We start from the raw sequence: 21,250 nt of genomic DNA on the forward strand, positions 1-21,250 counted from the left end.
CAGTTCTACGGGGGGGAGGGTGTAGAGAAAAGAGACCTGTCCGCAGACGGGTGGGACAGAAGGTGGAGTAAACAGCAATCGAGCCACAGTGGCCGAGGGACCGGCACGAGCGGGGCGGGCGAGTTACAAAGACGAGGAGGATTCCCGCGGCGGAGGAGGCCGGGGCTTAGACCCAGCCGGGCCTGTGAGCGAAAACGCGCCTGACAGCCCGTCTCTGCCCCGCCCGGGCGCTGCCGGCGCGGGCCACCGGCCAAGCGGGAGGAGATCCCCGGGTTTTGTCCCGGTCCCGGGACAGCACCTCACCCGCCCAAATCTTGCTCCACAACGCTCGAAAAGGAAGGGGCGCGGTTTCCCCGCCCGCGTCGCAGAGCGCCACGTCCCTCTTGGCTCAGCCGCCCCCAGGCTCCTGCGCGTACGCGCCGCCCGCTGCCCGCCTCCCCGCCGGCCCGCACCGCCTCGCCTCCGCCCCCGCCAATCAGCGCCTTCCGCGATTCCCGTCGGGCCAATCAGCGGCTGCCGGGGGCCGGGTTCTGTCGCCATGGCAGCGAGGGGGCGGGAGCGCGCGGTCGGCGGAGGCTTAGAGCAAAGCCGCGGGCGGGGGGCTGGAGAGACAGGTCTGTGCGTTGCATGCGTTCTGCAGGCGGAGGCCCGCGCGCCGAGACCCGGCTAGGTAAGGCTGGTGGCCTCGAGGTGGGTGCGGATCAGCACGGGAGGAGGCTGGAGCGGGTCCTGAAGTGAGGTTCAAGGCTTCGCTTGCCCTGCGCGGGCGATGAGCATGGTGGGGGCCGCACAGTGGGCGGACACAGGTCAGAATGGGGGGCTTCCAGCTGGAGCCTGAGGCATGGGGTCCCTTCCTCCGCTCCATTCGCTACAGGGCTCTCAAGCTTGCTTTGGGGTCGATGAGGGTGGCAGGCTCTTGGCAGGGAACAGGCGAGGGTGGGTACAGGACCGAGACCCCGGCGGCAGTCCAGCGAGGGTGGTGTCTACTGGTGTGGAAGGTATACCCATCAGTGCCGGGCTGAGGCTCGCCACCCTTCGCGCCGCCGAGCAAAGCTAGGCCCATGAATCCTGCCCTTCTGCCGGTTCTGTTACACAGGCAACCACTGACACTTAGGAGAGGAGAAAGTTCGTTCCACTTGTGGTATTGTTTTCCCTTAAGTGACAAATCTTTAGATGTGAGATGAGCTCTTTCAGTTTCAGGGTATGAGAAAGATAGTACTTCCTTGTTGCACCTGCTGAGTGGTAACTTAGTGAGCAAATGTGGTTATTGTGCTTGGTGCTGGCAATGGTCTTGGTTGGCAATTATTTTACAATATTGAGAGAGAGAGACGGAGAAAGAGATAATACCAACATGAACCATTGAATCATTATTCTTATTTCTGGGAGACAGAATCTCCTGAAATTCTCAGCGTCCACTGAACTCCTAAATTGGATAATGTACATTTACGCAATTGAATAAGTGCGTGCTGCCATCTAAGCCTTTTTGTGAAAGCTGTTAAATCCGTGGATGAATTTGACCACCAAACGATATATTATCTTGGTTAAAAAAAGGAGGGGGAAGGGAGGTTATATTCAAATATTTCTGATAGTCAAATTTATTTGATGGAGATTGTGGACTCTCTATAAGAATTTAAAGAATCGATGAGACAGTTGCTTTAAGGAATTGGTTAAAATTAGTATGACTCGTGGTATAATAAATGTAGATCAGATAAACTATAGCTTCTTTTATGACCTTTTAAATTATCTGCTTCTTAAGGCCTTCCCTGGTGAATTCTGTTGAATAGAGTCAGGCAATATCTAGATTCTTGCCTCTTGTCCCTCACAGAAATTGCCTCAGGATTAATCCTGATTTAAGCTGAATGTGAGTTATCTTATAAAACTTGAACAACAAGTTCAACAAATGTTGAACAAACACGTTTCAACAAATGTTCTTCAGTTAATAGGGTCAAAACTTTTTGAAAAACATGTAAATTTAGAATTGGAAATCTCAAATAATATCACTCTTGTTATTAGGGTGAACATGGAAACTTCTGTTTCTCATCTTGGTCTTTGAACTCTCCGCCATCTGGTCTAGCTTTCTAGTATGAGTGAAAAATCCGTCTGTCTCTGTGTGGTTACCTATGCTGTTCTCTTCCTCTATGCTAATTTCACCCGTCTTGCAAGCCGAGTCCACGTTGTGTTTACCTTTCTTTGATCTTCCGAGGTACTCTCTGCTCATCTCACACATTTTGTGAGTACCCTTTCAGCATGCTTTTTTGCCAGGTTGGTTTGTGCTCTGTAAATACTAGTTAAAATAAAATGCACAATTAAGGCAACAAGGGTTGCAACTCACAATTGAGTTGATTATATTTGGCGTGATAGATTAACTTTTTCTAAATAACTGAAGGTCTAGAAATGGGAAATTTGTTATTTTTATGTTTAACATGTGCGGTTTGTTTATAGACTTTAAAAAACAGGCTGCTAGCAATTTCAAATAATTTATTCAAGGAAAAATATCAATCACTTAATGATTTACAATCTAAAATTTAAAAAAACCACCGTGATATAGTGAAAGTATACTTAATTAGAATTTGGTGGCCAGATTCCAATCCTGGCTCCGCCAAATGATCCTGGCTAAGTTAGTAACTTGCCTGTGCTTTAGAATATTTTATGAAAATAGAGTCTGAACAAAACCATCTCAAAGATGATTTCTGGTCCCAGAATTCTCTGACTTAAAAATGTTAAAGCAGCCTAATGGAAATTGAGATAGCTGTTGCATGCTTTTCTTTTTTATTTATTTATTTTTTCAAATGAATTGGTGTAATTCCAGGAGGTACAGAATTCGGGATAGATCAAAGACTGAAGAACATTAGAAGGATTCTGGGCTGGATTTACTCGGACCTCCCAGCTAAGGTAGAAATGGCTGAGTGAGAAGAAGTAAAGAGAAGATGAGTCACTGTATGATTTTTTGTTTTTTTATGAAAGTTTATTGTTAAATGTACAACAGGCTCCAAGACAACACTTCATTCTAACTATAGGTGGCAACAGATGTTATTGCAAGGACTCTAGATGTTTAAACAGGAATGGAATGAAGGATCACCATTGCCTCAGGCACAAGAAACAGCGTACTTTTTCCCAGATTTCTTACTTCCACTTGTGGCCAGGGACCTTTCCTGCAGTCTTCACTTTTGGCTCCTTGAGTTTCTTCTGCTCCTCCTTCTGTTTCTGCTTGAATGCCTTATCTTCCTCATCTATCTCCTTGGCCTGCTTCTTGGGCTGCTTCAGGGGCTGCTTCTTGCCACCTTTGCGGCCAGACATGGCACCTGCCACCCCTTCCCCAGACTCTACCCTGCACGCTTTTATTTTTTGCAGAGCTTTTTGACGTATTGTATTTTCGTTATTTGAAGTACAGTATGTGTAAATAATGAAGACATTGTAATTTTAATAAATTTGTATATTGAGTGATACAGATGAGCAACAGTATCTGCTTTTCAAGAGTCTGTTATCAAGGATACTGTAACCGAGAAAAAGGTGATGTAATGGGTTCCTTGACAGGTGTCCTTTTCTACAGATATGAGCATCAGAGACACGAAAATCGATGCTGATGTCTTGATACAGGGAAGGGGTGGAGTACAGCTCAGCTGGTCATACATCTGATATTTTGAACCTCACTTTCCCATTGACTCTAATTTTCAAAGGGAAAAATGGAGATGAGCACCAGCTTACTGATTGCCCTTGTCTCTGCTGCCATCAAGAAGCTCAGAAGCCATTTATTTTTCTCCACCCCACTCCTTTTTACTGTTAGAATTATGACTTTGACAGTAAGAAGAAGCAACCCAAGTTTCCTGGCTCTGGGCAGTGCCTTGGATAAGAAACCTGGGTCTCTTGCAAAAGTTCCGTTTTAATGCCAGGAGGAAAAGATTGTGTTCCTCTTGTTGGCTGTAGTTTTTTCATTGGCCTACAGCTGCATCAGGGCTTTGGCTGTGGTGGTGCTCAGAGGAGAGCTCTAATGCGGCTCTTCAAAAATGACATTGAAAGGTTGTTCAAACTGGTTTATTGCTTTTTAAGTTTTATAACTTTGGGTGTTTGCAGAGCAGATTTTCATTATTTCAATATATAGCTATTTTATTTTCAAGACGGGAAGGGCATTAATATTTGTCGAGCGTTTACTGTTGCCGTGCACTGTGCTAGTGACATGATAGTCATTGTTATTTTCATCCAGTCAAAAGCTTATGAAGAAGGATTAGTTTAATTTTGTAGATAGGAAAATCGAGACTCAGACAGGCAAGTAGCTTACCAGTAAATGGGAGTGGTTAGTATTCAATCTGCTGTTTGTTTATTTTTGACCATGCTGTGTTCATAAAAGTCATATGCCTTTCCAACATATAACATGCATGTGAGCACTCTTCTGCTTAGATCATCTTATGTTAAATATACCACAAAAAGAGAGAAATATCTGTGTTCTTAAAATTTGAAGATATTTTATTTGCTTATTTTCTTTACAGACTACTTGGAAATAATTGATTACATTTACCAGTGAGCTTGCACATGAGCTAACTGCCTGGTATTTTACACTTGGGTAGTGGAGTTTCAAAAAAGAGTTTGAGGTGTTTTGCTTTGTTACTGATCTGTGTGACTGATCTGTGGGCCAAGGTTAATTTTTAAAAGTGATGGTAAGGGTAAAGAAAGATTCCAATTAAGGGTTTAATAGGAAAACTTAGCCTATATCTTGAAGTCTCATTGCTGAGGAAAATAAGCTTTTAGTTTGAATTCTTCTTAGTTATTTAAAATAGGGGAAATATAGTTATTAAAAGGGGAGCAACCTGGGCACAATAAATCAATATCTTTGTTTATTCTGGTCTTTGATTTTGTTTATTTAAATATCCAACTCCCTCCTCACTGGAATATGATATTGTTTAGTTTCCTTACACATCACAAAAATTTGATATTTTTTCTTTTCACAGGATGTGACAAATGCAGACACTATCATGTGCCATTACCACTGTAATAAGGCTAAATTTATGTTTATATTTAATGTGTTTTATTTCATTTTTTTTTTACATTTAGAATCTGCTAAGAGTCAGTTTTTAGTGAAACAGCATTGAGCTACGAGCCAAGACCCACTTCTTCACTAATTTGATCTTGTGCAAGTCATCTTACCTCTCTGGATCTCAGTTGTCTCATCTGTAAAAAGGAGATAAAAATTCTTTACCTTTCTGAAGGTAAGTGATCAGTTAAGAAAGCAAAACAGACTTAAAGATGGCTTAAACACACAATATTTATTTTCTCATGTAAAATAATTCCTGAAGTAGGCCATCTAGGATTGGTATAGTAGCTTCATGAAGTCATCAGGGACCTAAGCTCTTTCCAGTTCTTTGGTCTGCTATCCCTAAGGTGGGGCCCTGGTGCTCATAGTGCAAGATAGCTGCCAGAGCTCTAACCATCACAGCTAAGTTCCAGGCAGCAAGGCAAAGACAAAGAAGGGTACATCTTCTCCCTTTAAGGAGACTTCCTGAACCAAAGCTCAGGCTCCGAGGGAAGCAAGGAAATATAGCTGAATGCATGGCTGCCCTGAGTAAAATTGGGCTTTTGTTACGGAGGAGGAAGGGAAGATGTGGATATCATCAGGCAAATAGAAGTCTCTGTCACAGTATGGATCTTTTTCTCTTTCATCTCTGAGATCTGTAAGCTATGATAGCCACTAATAGTGACTTGAGTAATTTGCGGTGGCAGAACCATTGTCTACAGAAGAAAATAACTTTCATCTAATAAATTGTGTTTCTTTTTTTACTTTTATCCCATGATTCATTATAAAAGCCTTTCTGTCTTGATTGGGTATTTGTTCTGGTTATTTTTTTAGATTACCCATAAATGCTTAATAGATGTTTGTTCTGCAATTTATGGATGTGTTAAAAAAAGAGCTAGCATTTATTGAGTCGCTTGCTTTGTGTGAGGCACTAAAAAGACAGAGATAAGTTGTCCCAAGGGTATCACATAACAGATCATCAGGAAGTAAATTTATGTTGAAAAGTATAAGCCATCTCAAGTTACGTTTAAATTCAGTATCATCCCATGAGGCACACTTTTATCTTCCTTGTTAGTTAAAAGTTTTTGTGTGTGTTTTTTTAACCACTTAACTGTCACCTGTCTTGAAATTTCCTCTTACTTTAGCTGGCCTTTGCTTCACTTACTTTGGTATGCTGATATTTTATTTCCTTCCAGACTCTTCTTTGTAAATATTATATAAATATATCCTACACTTGTCATGTGAAATGATTCAGTTGCCATTATGTCTGTAAAGAAAGTGAATTGAAATGAAGTTTTGATAAAGGAAACTGAAATTCAGGGAATGGAAATTGGAGGGGGGAAGAATCTAAAGATTCAGTCAGTCCTTTAGGAATATTAGAAGGAAGATAAGGAAATTAAGATTTTTTTTTATTGATGTGATAATAGTTTATAACATTGTGAATTTTCAGTTGTACATTATTCTTTGTCAGTCACCATACACATGTGCCCCTTTACCCCTTATGCTCACTCCCCAATCCCCTTCCCCTCTGCTAACCAGTAATCTAGGAGCAAATTGTTTTTTTTTTTTTAGGAAGATTAGCCCTGAGCTAACATCAGCTGCCAATCCTCCTCTTTTTGCTGAGGAAGACTGGCCCTGAGCTAACATCCGTGCCCATCTTCCTCCACTTTCTATGTGGGACGCCTGCCACAGCATGGCTTGCCAAGTGGTGCCATATCTGCACCCGGGATCCGGGCTGGCAAACCCTTGGGTGCCAAAGTGGAATGTGTGCAGTTAACCACTGTGCCACCGGGCTGGCCCCAACAAATTAAGATTTTATTTCTATAAAGTATCTTTGTGTTTTTGCAAGGTTTTGAATTTTTCCTTCTATCACTTAGGCACAAAGTACAGTAATTCTTTTGCTACTAGTCCTTCGATTTCCTTTTTTTTCCAATCTACAACCATTGACCCTAAATAAACAAAATAATCAGGAACCTTATGATTATAAAAACAGCCCAGTTTTGTTTTTAAAAGGTATTTAGCATTGTAAGTCACTTGACTGAAAATGTCTATTTGCTGAATACCATTTTAATGCCTTTAAAGTTTTTTTAATTAACAGAAAAATGATGCTATGCCTCGTTTTGTAAGCAGCTATTTTTCAAATGGCAATAGTTTATTTAATAGGCTGCCTTCCACATTAGATTGAAAGCTCTCTGAGGGTAGTGATCATGTCTATCTTACTTACCTTTGTATCCAGCATAATATCTGGTACAAAGTGGGTACTTAATAAATATTTGTTAAATTAATCAATATATACAACAGATGAAAGAAAATGTACTTCAATTCACTCATATTTGTAGGAAGAGGAGTAAAGGAGCAGGGTTGAGATAGGGGAAAAAGATACATGAGGGAGGAACAGAGACTGTTACAAGAAAAGAGACACATTTGTTTCAGTTTCCTTTACCCTACCCTCTTCTCTCCATGACCATTCTTTGTAACCACTTCCAGGATATGTCTCCCTACAGCAAAACAGGAAACTATCTGATACACACACATCCCTACACCCACCCACCCATCCACCTACTCACCCACCAGGTAACCTTAATCTGGATAACTACTAGTATGAATCAATAGTTAAGAAATCTACCTCTGTGTATGAATGGGAATTTTGTTCTGGTGGAGACAGGGGAAGAAAGATAAGCCTCCTTTTAGGGCTTGAAAATTTAGGGAAATTATTTTGTATTTATTGAATGCTAGGAGAAGCTTAAGAACTCTGCTTACTTTGTAGTTTTGCCTGAGGCTCCGATGCCCTTGGGATCAGTGCTTTCCTGCTGTCTTGAGATCACTGCCTGATTTGGAACTGCAGCTCATCCTACTTTAGAGAGTAAATTATCAGCCTATCCTGGTTTGGATCAGTCTACTCTCAGCCTAGCTTAACCCAGTGTCTCCTGTTTGGGTCTCTGTTCTTATTGAGGAAGAGGGTGATAAAAGAAAGGAGAAGGCCATTCTTACTGACCTGGAAATGGAATAAAAGTAGGTTCGTCCCCTCTTCTTCCCATTGCCTCTCCTTATCGCTTAGCTCTCCTTCTTTTGTATGGACGTTATTGGGTTTATGAAAATCTGTAAACCTGTCTCTGACACATTTGATGTTATCTTGTTATTTAAAGAAATTTTTGTGTCGTGACTTTTCTACCTAATATGCCAGAACATTTTCTATTTCTTTTGTTATAACAGTTCACATTTATTGAGGCCTTATTAAGGAGTAAATTTTAATTAACTTTAGACTTCAGTGAGTTCATTGTCCTAATTATTTCTAGAATAAACATTAAAAGATTAGAACCTAGTGGAGGGAGAAAAGTGTATTTGAAAAATTCTCTGTCAATCAAAAGCAGAAATCGAAACGGAGGCGAGGAAGGAGAGGAAGTATATATTAAAGAGGCAAGATAAATAGCTTAAAAGAAGAGGGTAGATTTAAAATTCAAGATTTGGTATTTCATTGACTCTAAGACTTCAGTGATATCAAGACACGTTATATGCCATATAGAAAAAATACTTCCAATTAGACTGTGACACTATGCTTTATCACTTACAATTTCATTTTATGTTTACTGAAAGTGCTTTTTTAGATTCATTTAGACATAGATTTTTCTCACATCGCTTTTATGCATACATAAAGAAATTACAAGTTAAATAAATTGGTTCAGGTATTCCTGAGACTTTTCACATTCGTAGTCTGATTCTTTTGAAACACTTTCTTGTTTCAGAATTGTCAATGTCTGTGTTTTTCCCACACAACATTGTTCTCTACTGTGGAGAGTGAGGGTGATTTTCTTCTGGGACTTTCTTCAAGCCCCTTTGCCTGGGATTTTCTTCCAAGACTCTGGCACTCATTTTGCAAGTTTTGATCCTAGTGCTTTTCAAAAGATGATGACGGAAAGTTTTCAGATTCACCTTTTTTCCTCAACCCCTCCTTCACTAGTTTGTTAACTGAAATGCTGAGGAGTTGGAGTTGTCTATACATGGCATCAAGAATAACATCAAGTCGTGTTACTTTTCAGGCAAGCTATCCTTTAAATATTCAGATGTATGGCCTCAGAATGCAGCAAGAACTAAACGAATACACTCGGCAGGTTGTGAAGGGCTCTTGGACATTCAAACCAGATTTAGTTAGCTCAAGATTTTCACTTACTTTTCTAGTAGTGATAGTATAAGCAGACAAAAATCATTAAGGATATAAAAATTAGATAATTATGAAAAAGTTATAAGCATGGCTAGTTCTATACTTCTTTGCTGTAGGTTAATGTTAGTTTGTAAATTGTATTTGTTCATTTTTTATGTTCACGTCTTATTTTATAAGCTCAGACTTTTTGCTCTACTTTTCATTACTTTAAAAAAGTTGAAATATGATTTACATATCATAAAATTCACTTTTTTTTTTTCTGAGAAAAATTTGCCCTGAGCTAACATCTGTTGCCAATCTTCCTCTTTTTGCTGAGGAAGATTCGCTCTAACATCTGTGCCAGTCTTCCTCTTTTCTGTAGGTGAGCTGCCACCACAACATGGCCACTGACAGACGAGTGGTGTAGGTCTGTACCTGGAACCGAACCTGGGTTCCTGAAGCCAAGTCCACCAAACTTAACCACTAGGCCACCAGGGCTGGCCCCAAATTCACCCTTTAAAAGTGTGCTATCCAGGGGATTTTAGTATATTCACAAGGTTGTGCAACCATCACTACTATCTTTTTTTTATTTTGGTGAGGAAGATTGGCCCTGAGCTAACATCCATTGCCAGTCCTCCTCTTTTTGCTTGAGAAAGAGTGTCCCTAAGCTAATATCTGTGCCAACTTCCTCTGTTTCATATGTGGGATGCTACCACAGCATGGCTTGATGAGTGGTGTATAGGTTTGCACCCAGGATCTGAACCTGCAAACCCTGGCCTGCCAAAGCAGAGTGCTCGAACTTACCCACTATGCCACTGGGCCGGCCCCACTATCTAATTTTAGAACATTTTCATTACCCCAAAAAGGAATCTGATACCCATTAGCAGTTATTTCTCATTCTCCCTCACCCACCAACAACCCCCAAGCAACCATTAATCTACTTTCTCTCTCTATGGATTGGCTTATTCTGGACATTTGATATAAATAGAATCGTATAATATGTGTCCTTTTGCATCTGGTTGTATTTGTTATTCAGTTCTCTTGTATTTGATTTTATAACAAACAAGTTTCTACTTGAACTCTCAGTCTTTTGTTCTTTAAAATTATTGAAAAGCAAAACCCCTTTTGGTTTTGAAATGGCAGTCACAGTTCATTATCTCCTTCCTGCAGAAGTTAAAAACAAGTCCAGCTTGAATGAAATGCAAGTCTGACAGTCTCTATACCTAAAATCAAGGAGGAACTTAGTTTCTCTTTCCACAGAAGCAAGGTGGAAGTTTGATCAGAGGGCACAATTTCTCACACCTCATATCCAAAATGTGAAACGTGTCTTTACCTCGTTTTCATTGTATCTAGATGGGAACTTTCTTTGCTAGTTGGTTTTTGAAATTCTTTGTATCCCAGCACCCAGATCTTCTACTTGCTCTACCAATGTAATTTGAAGCTGACTGAATAAGCAATATTTAGTTTAAAGGCATTTATAAATGACTTTATATAATTCATATAATTAGTATGAGTACAAGCAATTTTATTGTTTTTGTTAGTATTTCTGATAATGTAACAGAAAAGATCTATACTTTGTTTGAAATAATAAACTGTTAATAGAATTCAAGAGTTTAAAGAATAATGAGGTCAAGTTAAATTCCCTTTTTAAAAAAGATCCATTATTTAAAAAAGGGGCAAAACAAATGGAGAAAGTTAATTGACTGACCTATGGTTCTAGCAGGTGAGTGTTGCAGATGGAATTAGAATACAAACCAAAATTTAATTTTGCCTTACTCTTCTTAGAGATTACACCTGTTTTTTCCCCCTTGATTATTCGAGTTTGCTTTTCAGATAAGCATTCTCTTTGTCTCTCCTTGTAGGGGAGGTTTGTGAATAAAAGAGCAGAGGGAGGCAGTAGCGTGCATCAGAATCACCTACTACAAGACTTGTTAAAATGGATCGTGCCCCCGCATCCCCACCCTGCTCAAAGCGTCTCTGATTTAGAAAGTCTGGAGTAAGCTTTGAGAGTCTGCATTTCTTCAAATTCCCAGGTGATGCTGCTGCTGCTGGCTCAGGGACCACACTTCGAGAACCACTGCTTAAAGCAGACCTAGCCCTTGGAGTCAGTTACTCCCAGGTCCAGACTCTGGCTCTTTGACTTCCTTACTCCTGTGTGACCCTGGTCAAGTTTTTTAGCTGATGTGGCTGAGTTTCCAGTACTTTAAAATGAGGATGATAATATTTATTTCACAGGGCCATTGTAAGAATTAAATTAGTTAATATAAAAAAAAGTTTAGCATACTGCCTGGTACATAGTAAAGACTAATAGATGGTTTCTATTGTTATTTATAAGCCCAGGGCCCAATTAAATGTTTGTGAACCATAAATTCAGTCAATTCAGTTTTGCCTTTTTGTCACTTTGTCACTTGGAGTTACTGTCAGGACACGTGCGTGCGTGCACACACACTCACACACACACACACGCACACACATTCATATAAACGAACGTATTCCTCCCTTGACTTGTCTTCTTGTATATGGTAGCCTTGGCAGAGGAGTGAGAGAGCAGAAATGACAAATTGGAAAAGGGGTTCCACTTCCAAAATTGGATTTAACTATAGTTTACTTTTATTAATCTCAGGCTTCTATTGTGTATGGAAGTAAAGGTGGACACTATAAAAAAAAAGAGCATATTTTAAAATTTATGACATAGCTGCTAGTTGCTGAGATGGAACTGCTTGTTAATTGCTCTGTGTACGTGTGTTGTGTCATGGGAGGAGGAGAGCTTAAGGGACGTGGACGATAATGCGGGGTGGAGGGGAGGAGCCTATGTGAAAGATTCTTTTAAACTCTGGATTGTCCATATCAAGGGATAGTCACAGTTCCTGATGAGGTCTGCACAATGAAGTTACAGAGGTATATCACTGAGCTCACTTTCTGCGGCGCATATACGGAAGACTACTCAAATCTTTTTAGCAATTGTTCATTTTCTAACTATATGTGTACCATGTTAGGACCCATGGAGACTCAGTGAAGCTCCAGGAGTGTATATAGAAGACATCAAAATTGACTTGACCAGTTAAGTCATTGCTTGGGCTTTTCAGCCATGACTATACTTAAAACTTTTATCCTTTTTAATGGCCATTTGGTCAGGTTGTTCACAGTGGGACATGGGACTTGCAAAGATGAACAAAAGTTTCAATTCAGAACTTTTGAAAAAACAACTAACTTGGGGCTGGCCTCATGGGGTAGTGGTTAAGTTCACGTGCTCTGCTTCCGTGGCCCTGGTTTCACAGGTTCTGATCCCAATTGTGGACCTACACACCACTTGTCAGGCCATGCTGTGGCAGCGTTCCACATACAAAACAGAGGAAGAGTGGCACAAATGTTAGCTCAAAGGCAATCTTCCTCAAGCAAAAAGAGGAAGATTGACAACAGATGTTAGCTCAGGGCCAATCTTCCTCACCAAAATAAATAAATAAATAAATAACAACTAACTCAATGCTACTTTTTATTAATTAAAAAGTAAAAGGAAAAAGTATAGCTAATAAATATGTGAAAAGATACTCAACATCATTAGCCAATGAAATGTAAATCAAAATTACCGTGAATAGCACTTCTTACCCAGTAGGGTGGCTATAATAAGAAAGATAGACAATAACACGTATTGGTGAGGATGTGGAGAAATTGGAACCCTCATATATTGCTGGTAGGAGTGTAAAATGGTACAGCTTCTATGGAAAATAGTTTGGTGGTTACTCAAAAAGTTAAACATGGAGTTACCAAATTGACACAGCAGTTCTTCTCCTATGTGTATAACTGAAAGAATTGAAAACATTAGCACAACTTGAACACAAATGTTCATAGAAGCATTATTCATACTAGCCAAAACTGTAGAAACAACCCAAGTGTCCATCTTTACAGAGTCAACAAATCCTATGCCTTAAATAGGTGAATTTTATGGCATGTGAATTATATATCAATAAAGGTGCTAAAAATTTTGCTTTCCTAGGGGCCAGCCCCATGGCTGAGTGGTTAAGTTCCCACACTTCGCTTCAGTGGCCCAGGGTTTCACTGGTTCAGATCCTGGGTGCGGACATGGCACCGCTCATCAAGCCGTGCTGAAGCAGCATCCCACATGCCACAACTAGAAGGACCCACAACTAGAATATATAACTATGTGCTGGGGGGCTTTGGGGAGACGGAGAGGGAAAAAAAAGATTGGCAGCAGATGTTAGCGCAGGGCCAATCTAAAAAAAAAAACCCGGACCTTTCCTGCCATGTAAGAGCAAAGAAGACTTTATTTAAAAAAATTGCTTTACAAGAAGTAGCACTAAAATGTGAGTTCTTGTGATTTTGTTAATGCAAGACAATGCTCTGTGAGTGAACTGGTATAACTAAAAGTTTCTTCATCTGTAAAATGAGTCACTGCCCTGTGTACTACCCAGGGTTGTGGTAAGAATGAGGCAATGTATGCTTTTCCAAACTGTGTTCTGTGGAGAAAAACACGTTACTTAAAAAAAAAAAGTTCATGGCCAGCTAAGTTTGGGAGACTCTGAGTCGAATAATGCATGCTCCAAATTGATGGCCAGACTGTGGCTCTTGACTTGGACCCTAACATGAGTCTATGTGTAAAATCAATTAAATATGAGATTTTTATTCATTCTAATTCTTGTAGTCGATCCTCCCGAGGTGCTAGGATCCTCATGAAATAGAAACTGTTTGAATAAGGAAAATTTGACTGAGATTGTGGGACCAGCACTAGTTGCTCCTCTTTCTGTTTCAACCCTGTTATATCCTGCTGGATATTTTATTGACCTATTTATTTGAAAAATTATTGACTAAAAAGACTTTTAGCAAATGACTATTGGTCGTGATAAAATAATGTTTGATAAGGTAAAGAGAAGATTTGTAGCTAGTTGTTTGGCTTTATTAATCAACTTATGTTCATACAGCAACTTATTTTCAAAATCAGGTTGAAGCTAAGTTAAATATCATATCAAGAAATAATTTTGACTCTCTGGTATTGTAATTGAGAAAAAATATATAGTTTTTCTTTACTTCTCCATTTCTTAAGCCTGGGCTATTTATTTTTTTAAGTTTTGAGTCCCTCATCACCATCTTTGTATGAACGTTTTTAAATTAACCACATGTTTTCTTATAGTACCTAAGCAGTTTAAACTTTAAAATTTTGTTTCCTTGTCTTTTTAATTTTAGCTGAAAAGCATTTCTGTCCTGATTTTCTTTAGTGATCTATTTTAAGCATTATTTTTGATAAGTTATAATCTATTTTTAACCTTTTTTCTAAAATTCTTTTGTTGTATTAAACTTCCTGAAATTGAAGATATTATTGATGTGACATTGAGAATGCATGTATATGTAGTTTGAAAACATCTTTTCAGGACCTACTATAATTATACCTTTATTTCAGATGAGGTGGAGGACCATCCTACTACGATATTATTTTTTCTTGGTTACTTGTCTACTTACTGCTCTTGAAGCCGTGCCTATAGACATAGACAAGACAAAAGTAAAACATACTCAACCTGTGGAGAGCGCAAAGATAGAAGCACCTGTAAGTCAAACGATAAAGAAAACCTTGTGGGGAGAATTTTAACTAAAATATTGCTAATATTTCTTACTTATAAAATTGGACATTTAGAAACTATTCCTGAAATATCAGTGAAAAGTGTATTGGATAAGCATATATTGGTTAATGTTAGACAATGTTTATTTAATGTAGTTAGTATTAGGTAGTGCATAGAAAAATTAATCATAATACAATTCCAGTGTAGAGCTAAACAGCCAAGAAAACATGGTATTATATTCAAAGGAGAGACAGATAGCAATGAGGAGAGACAGGTGGCAATATGGTAAAAGCAATTAATATTATTGCTTAAGTCTTCATTGTCTAAGCCATATAGAAAGTCTGCCTTTATGTAACAGTAACATATGGTATTGGTTCTGATACAAAACTCTTCACTTAAGAAATGCAGGGGCCGGCCCCGTGGCCGAGTGGTTAAGTTTGCACACTCTGCTTCAGCAGCCCAGGGTTTTGCTGGTTTGGATTCTGGGCACAGACACGGCACTGCTGATCAGGCCATGCTGAGGTGGCATTCCACGTGCCACAACTAGAAAGACCGACAACTAAAAAATATACAACTATATACTGGGGGGTTTTGGGGAGAAGAAGGAAAAAAATAAAATCTTTAAAAAAAAAACAAGAAATACAGTTTTTTGGGGCTAGCGTGGTGGCGTAGTGGTTAAGTTCACGTGCTCTGCTTCTGCGGACCCAGGGTTCACAGGTTTGGATTCTGGCGTGGACCTACACACTGCTCATCAGGCCATGGTCTGGTGGCATCCCATATATACAGTAGAGGAAAATTGGCACAGATATTAGCTCAGGGACAATCTTCCTCACCAAAAAAAAAAAAAAAGGAAGAAAAAATACAACTTTTTAACTTTGTCTAAACTATCAAAGTAGCTATGTCTCAGTGCCATTTTGCTAAACCTTTTTTTTTTTAGGATTGAGATCTTTAGATGCAGGGAAGGAAAAACTTTCAGAAGCATTATTGTCTGTTTCTTTATTTGAAGGATACTGGACTTTATTATGATGAATATCTCAAGCAAGTGATTGATGTGCTGGAAACAGATAATCATTTCAGAGAAAAGCTCCAGAAAGCAGATATAGAGGAAATAAAGGTAAATGTAATTAAATAATTATTTAACAAACATTTGAGCATGCCAGACACCGAACTAAGTACTGAGGATACAAAGATGAGACGCATTCCCAACCCTTAAAGAACCCTCAAGGGAGAACAATGTCCAGAAAAAGATTAATAAAAAGCACATATGATGAGTGTGTAATATATTTTGGAGATACAGAGGATGAACATAGAATTCAGTATCAAGCCGTGGGGGAAGCGGGAAGGCATTTTTCCTGGTGGAGATTATGCCAGTGCTTAAAGATGTGACCGAGAAAAGGAGAGAGACTGGAAGGCATCCCACGCAAAGGTGCACAAGTATGGAGACAGGAGATATATAGCAAACTGGAGATAGTAATTGTTGCTGGAACCTAAAGTGGGAAGTGGAGGCAATGATTGGCTAAATGACGAGGTTGGAAAGAGTCATGGGCTAGATGATGGAGGGCCTTTTACATCATGTTAAGGGGCTTCCATCATGATGTGAGGACAGCAGGGAGCTATTCAAAGGTTTAGAATAGGTTAAGTTCTGGTGTTTTAATCAGGTCCGGATTAATAGAAGAGGTAATGGGACATCTCTTAGGTCAATAGGGGAGGTTTAACTATTTGCCTCAGTCCTAAGAACCTTATCAGACATAATCCTAGCCCTGGACATCTCCTTAGTACTCGTAATAAAGAAAGGGAGTTGTAAGATCTGACACGAGAAATTCTTTTGAAGCCCATCCTCGAAGGGCAGTGAATCAGTTTAGTTGGGTTTATCTTAGAGTCGGAGAATAAAGAAAATTTTCAACGATTTCGTTTTAAACTTTCAGTTATATCTCTCAAGATAGTTTTGTTTGTTTACTTATTTCTATTTATTTATTTGTTTTTAACTTTCCTAAAAAATGATCTTGCCTGTTTCTAGAATCAGAGAACTTTGTTTGAAAGAACCTTTCTTGGTCAAATATCCTTCTTATTTTCGTCACTGTCCCTGGTGGGTTCCTTTGAAAGACTGACCGGTGTCGGGCTGGGCCACTCTCAGAGCCTGTGTGTGGCTTTTAGTTCACATTCTCCTCCTGGAGGCTGTGAACAGTCCCGGGGAAAGCCAGCAGCGCTAAGGCAGTAATTCCCCCAAATTGTCTTGAGAATAATCTTGTGCTTTCTTTGAAGAATTAATTTGACCTGTGGAGCTAATTTCCTGGGGTGAGTGATATTTAATGTAGAACTTTCAGTGTCTCTTATCTACTTAAATTAGGACTAAGAGCATTATTTGGGGGTAATGGAAAATGTGGATAACGGGAGGTCCTATCCTGAGATAACCTGGGTAGAGGAAGCAGCAAGCTTCCTGGCTTGGCGTTGGGAATATTCTGTAATTGTCTTCCCCTCCCAATCAGTTCCTGTTCCCTATTGAGGGACGTCAGAGAGTGAAAATGAAGTAAGTCAAACAGTTATTCAGTGACAGTTATTCAGTGACTCAACAGTTAATCTTTGCACATAAATGAAAAAGAAATAAGAGTAAAAACAGACAATAAAACCCAAGCTAACAGAATCACTACAAACAGCTCAGCAAAAACTCTGGTCTCAGGAAAAACTGGGAAAAAATGGTTAGAATTTGTCCTTTCCTTTTCAGCCAAGCATTTTGAAGGGGGAGTCTTCCTACATGTCTTTACTTCCCCAGCGTTGTGTAGTGGAAAAATGTGCTTTCGCGGAGGGTGTCCGTGACTTCTTAATTGCCAAACTCAGTACATGCTTCTTATTCCTCTTCTTACTGGACTCCTTTATTTCATCCCAGTGGTTCTCAGATTTTAGGGCTTGTTCAAACAGATTTCTGGGCCCCACCTCTGGAGTTGCTGATTCAGTCAGTCTAGGGCCTGCATTTCTAAAGTTCCCAGGTCATGCTGATGCTTCCACTTGGGACCACACTTCGAGAACCATTGTTTCATCTGATGGTAATGACTGTTGTCTCCTTGAAATATGCTACTCTTTCTGCTCCTATAACAGCGTATTCTCCTGTTCTTCTCCCTCTCTGAACATTCTTTCTTGGTCTCCTTGTGGGGTTTCTTTTTCTTACGTTCGTCGGCAGACCCCATTGACTTGGTCCTAAAAGGTTTGTCTGCCTAATTGCTTGTTAGACTTGCAACTTGTGATTACAAACACATTTGTAAACAAGAGGAAGTAAACCACAAGCTATTTTATTTCTTAAATTTTGAAACATGTATCTCATTACTTCTTTATGAAAAAAGTACTCAAAGGAGACAACCTAAAAAAGATGAGCTTTGAAAAATTATTTATATATGGAATGACTAAAGCTTATGGAGGCCAAGTTATTTTTTAAAAAGTTTTTGAAATATAGCTCATATGCCACAAAATTTGCCCCTTGAAAGCATACAATTCAGTGGTTTTTAGTATATCCACAGAGTCACGTAACCATCGCCACTACTTTTAGAATAATTTCGTTACCCCCAAAAGAAGTCCTGTACCCATTAAACAGTCACTTCCCATTTCCACCCCCTCCTCAGCCCCTGGCAACCGGTGATCCACTTGCTATCTCTATGGATTTGCCTATGCTGGACATTTCATATAAATGGAGTCCTACAATATGGGGCCTTTGTGTGTGGCTTCTCTGGCAGCATAATGTTTTCAAGGTTCATCGTGTTATAGCATGTCTCAGTATATTCATTCCCTTTTATGGCTGAATAATATTCCACTTTATGGATAGTCCATATTTTATCAATTCATCAGTCGGTGGACATTTGGGTTGCTTCCTCTACATTTTTGGCTAGTATGAATAATGCTGCCATGAACATTCATTTACAAGTTTTTATGGGAACATATGTTTCAATTCTTTAGGTATATACCTAGGAATGGAATTGCTGGGTCATGTGTACCTCTGTGTTTAACTTTTTGAGGAACTGCCAAGTTGTTTCCAAAGTGGCTGTACCATTTTACAATTCGAGTTACTTTTTGAGTTTCTCCTTTGTGCTTTAATTATGCTTTTCTAAATTTTATGGTTTTTAGACATCTTGATTTTAGAATTACAAACTGAATCTCTTCTGAAAGAGATTCTACTTGTAATATCAAATTTATCTAAATTAGTCAAAAGTATTTCCCACTACCATATTATAACCCTATTTTTAATATAGTGTATCTGGCCTAAAGATGTAATGTAATAGATAAAATGATTCATCTTGTTGACAGAGTGGGAGGCTAAGCAAAGAGCTGGACTTAGTAAGTCACCGTGTGAGGACAAAACTTGATGAACTAAAAAGGCAAGAAGTAGCAAGGTTAAGAATGCTAATTAAAGCTAAATTGGATTCCCATCAAGGTAAGTGCTAAATAAAAGGTAGGAAAATTTCAATATTTGGTTGTTAAGATCAGTTTCCATTAGCACATGCCATGTACTTGTAGTCAAAATTTAATGTTAGTGCAGTCATGTGTTGCTTAACGGTGGGGATGCAATCTGAGAAATGCATCATTAGGCGGTTTCATCACTGTGTAGACATCATAGAGTGTCCTCACACAAACCTAGATGGTATAGCCTGCTACACACCTAGTCTATATGGTACTAATTTTATGGGACCACCATCGTATGTGCAGACCATCATTGACTGAAACGTCATTATGTGGCACAGGACCGTATTGATTTGGCTTCTCTTAATTTTTAAAATTTAAATTTTTGAATAGGTAATATAGTCACATCATTTGAAAGTCAAAATGATTAGCCTTAAATAATTATATCAATGAAAAGGAAGAATGAAAAGTAATGAATTAAGCCACTGATTTAAAAGATGAAAAATAGCATCAAAGCAAACCAAAAGAAAGCAGAGAGAAAATCTTATTAGAACAATTCCCATAGATGAAACAGAAAAATCGTCAGAGAGCTGGCTCCACTAAAAACCCCAGACCCAGGGGCCAGCCCAGTGGTACAGTGGTTAAGTTCCCACATTCTGCTTTGGTGGCCCAGGGTTCACCGGTTTGGACCTCAGGTGTGGACCTATGCACCACTTGTCAAGCCATGCTGTGGCAGGTGCCCCATGTATAAAGTAGAGGAAGATTGGCACGGATGTTAGCTCAGGGCCAGTCTTCCTCAGCAAAAAGAAGGATTGGCAGCAGATGTAAGCTCAGGGCTAATCTTCTTCAAGAAAACAAAAAGCCCAGGCCCAGACAGTGTCAAAGGGAATTCTGTCAAACCATTAAAGAGCAGATTATCAATGCTTTTAAAACTATTCCAGGCGTAGAGAAAGAAGGAAACCTTCCACACTCATATTATGTATTGATGCCAAAACCAAAATTATTGTACGTCAAAAAATACTGTATCATAGCAAGTTGATTTATTTCAGAAATGCAAGATTGACTTAATGTTAGGAAACCTGGTACTGTAAATCATCATATGAATAGAAATAAGAAGAAAAAATTTTTGATGTGACGAAGGAAATCATAGAATCAAAGGACAAATGATAAATTAGAATAAGTCTTTGAAACTTGTATTATTTTAAATTAAGGCTATTTTTTTTAGAGCAATACAAGATTCACAGCAAAACTGAGGATATCCCATATATCCCCTGCCCCCAAATATGAGTAGCCTCCCCCATTACCAACATCTCCCACCAGAGGGGTGCATTTGTTACAACTAATGAACCTACACTGACACATCGTAATCACGGGAAGTCCATGGTTTACATTTCTATGGGTTTAGACAAATTTACAGTGACCTGTGTCTGCCGTTATATTATCATACACGGTAGTTTCACTGCCCTAAAAATCCTCTGTGGTCTGCCGTTCATCCTCCATATTCTTTTACTTCCAGACTATGAGAAGATTAAATAGTTATGAGGTAGAATTTTTGAAATGAGAAGATATCTTAAAGAAAGTAATCTTTATGATCATCTCCATATGTATGGAAAAGGCATTTGACAAAAGTTAACATCCATTCTTAATTTTAAAAAAGTAATAAAATAGTAATCAGTAGATACTTCTGTGACATGATCAGATATGTCCAATTCAGCTGTATCATGCTTCATGGGGAAACAGAAGTACGTATTCGAACTGAAATCAGGAACAAGGCAAGGATACACACTGTCACCAGTAGTAATTAACATTGTACTGGAGGTACTAGCCAAGGCAATTGTACAAATGAAAAAAACTGAAGATAAAGTAATTGGAAAGGAGGTGATAAAACCATCTCTATTTGCAGATGATATGGTTTTATACCTAGAAAACCCAAAGTAATTGACTGAAAAACTTAGTATAAACAATGGGAAAATTCAGCAAGATAAACTTAATATACAGAAACCAATATTTTTCATATGTACAAACAATAGCCAGTTAGAAGATAGAATGGAAGAAAAGACTCCATTTGTAATACCAAGAAAGATAAAATACCTAGAATAAAACTATTAAGAAATGTGCAAGACTTTAACACAAATACTTTAAAACACTTCTGAA

At 39.0% G+C, this 21,250-nt stretch overlaps 2 protein-coding genes across 4 annotated transcripts in view; one reads left to right on the plus strand and one right to left on the minus strand.

Annotated features, from left to right (window-relative positions):
* The first annotated feature begins 525 nt into the window (after positions 1 to 525).
* The window catches only part of NUCB2 (nucleobindin 2), a 41,821-nt gene continuing 21,096 nt past the window's right edge, over positions 526 to 21,250 (plus strand). For 2 of the 3 annotated variants that reach the window (XM_044752408.2, XM_044752410.2), the window contains exons 1-5: positions 526 to 670; positions 5,047 to 5,201; positions 14,557 to 14,700; positions 15,720 to 15,827; positions 19,004 to 19,130. In XM_044752408.2, coding sequence (XP_044608343.1) covers positions 14,557 to 14,700; positions 15,720 to 15,827; positions 19,004 to 19,130 — 379 coding nt within the window. In that variant the 5' untranslated portion in view covers positions 526 to 670; positions 5,047 to 5,201. Of the gene's footprint in view, positions 671 to 2,814; positions 2,893 to 5,046; positions 5,202 to 14,556; positions 14,701 to 15,719; positions 15,828 to 19,003; positions 19,131 to 21,250 lie in introns of those variants that run through there. The other variant, XM_044752409.1, reaches the window with a different exon arrangement.
* On the minus strand, positions 2,993 to 3,411 carry LOC123278736 (translation machinery-associated protein 7-like). Its single transcript, XM_070491274.1, has one exon. The coding sequence runs from the start codon at positions 3,295 to 3,297 to the stop codon at positions 3,124 to 3,126; it is 174 nt and encodes a 57-aa protein (XP_070347375.1). The 5' UTR covers positions 3,298 to 3,411; the 3' UTR covers positions 2,993 to 3,123.

The sequence above is a fragment of the Equus asinus genome, chromosome 20 (assembly GCF_041296235.1).
Source record: "Equus asinus isolate D_3611 breed Donkey chromosome 20, EquAss-T2T_v2, whole genome shotgun sequence".
NCBI classification, from domain to species: domain Eukaryota; kingdom Metazoa; phylum Chordata; class Mammalia; order Perissodactyla; family Equidae; genus Equus; species Equus asinus.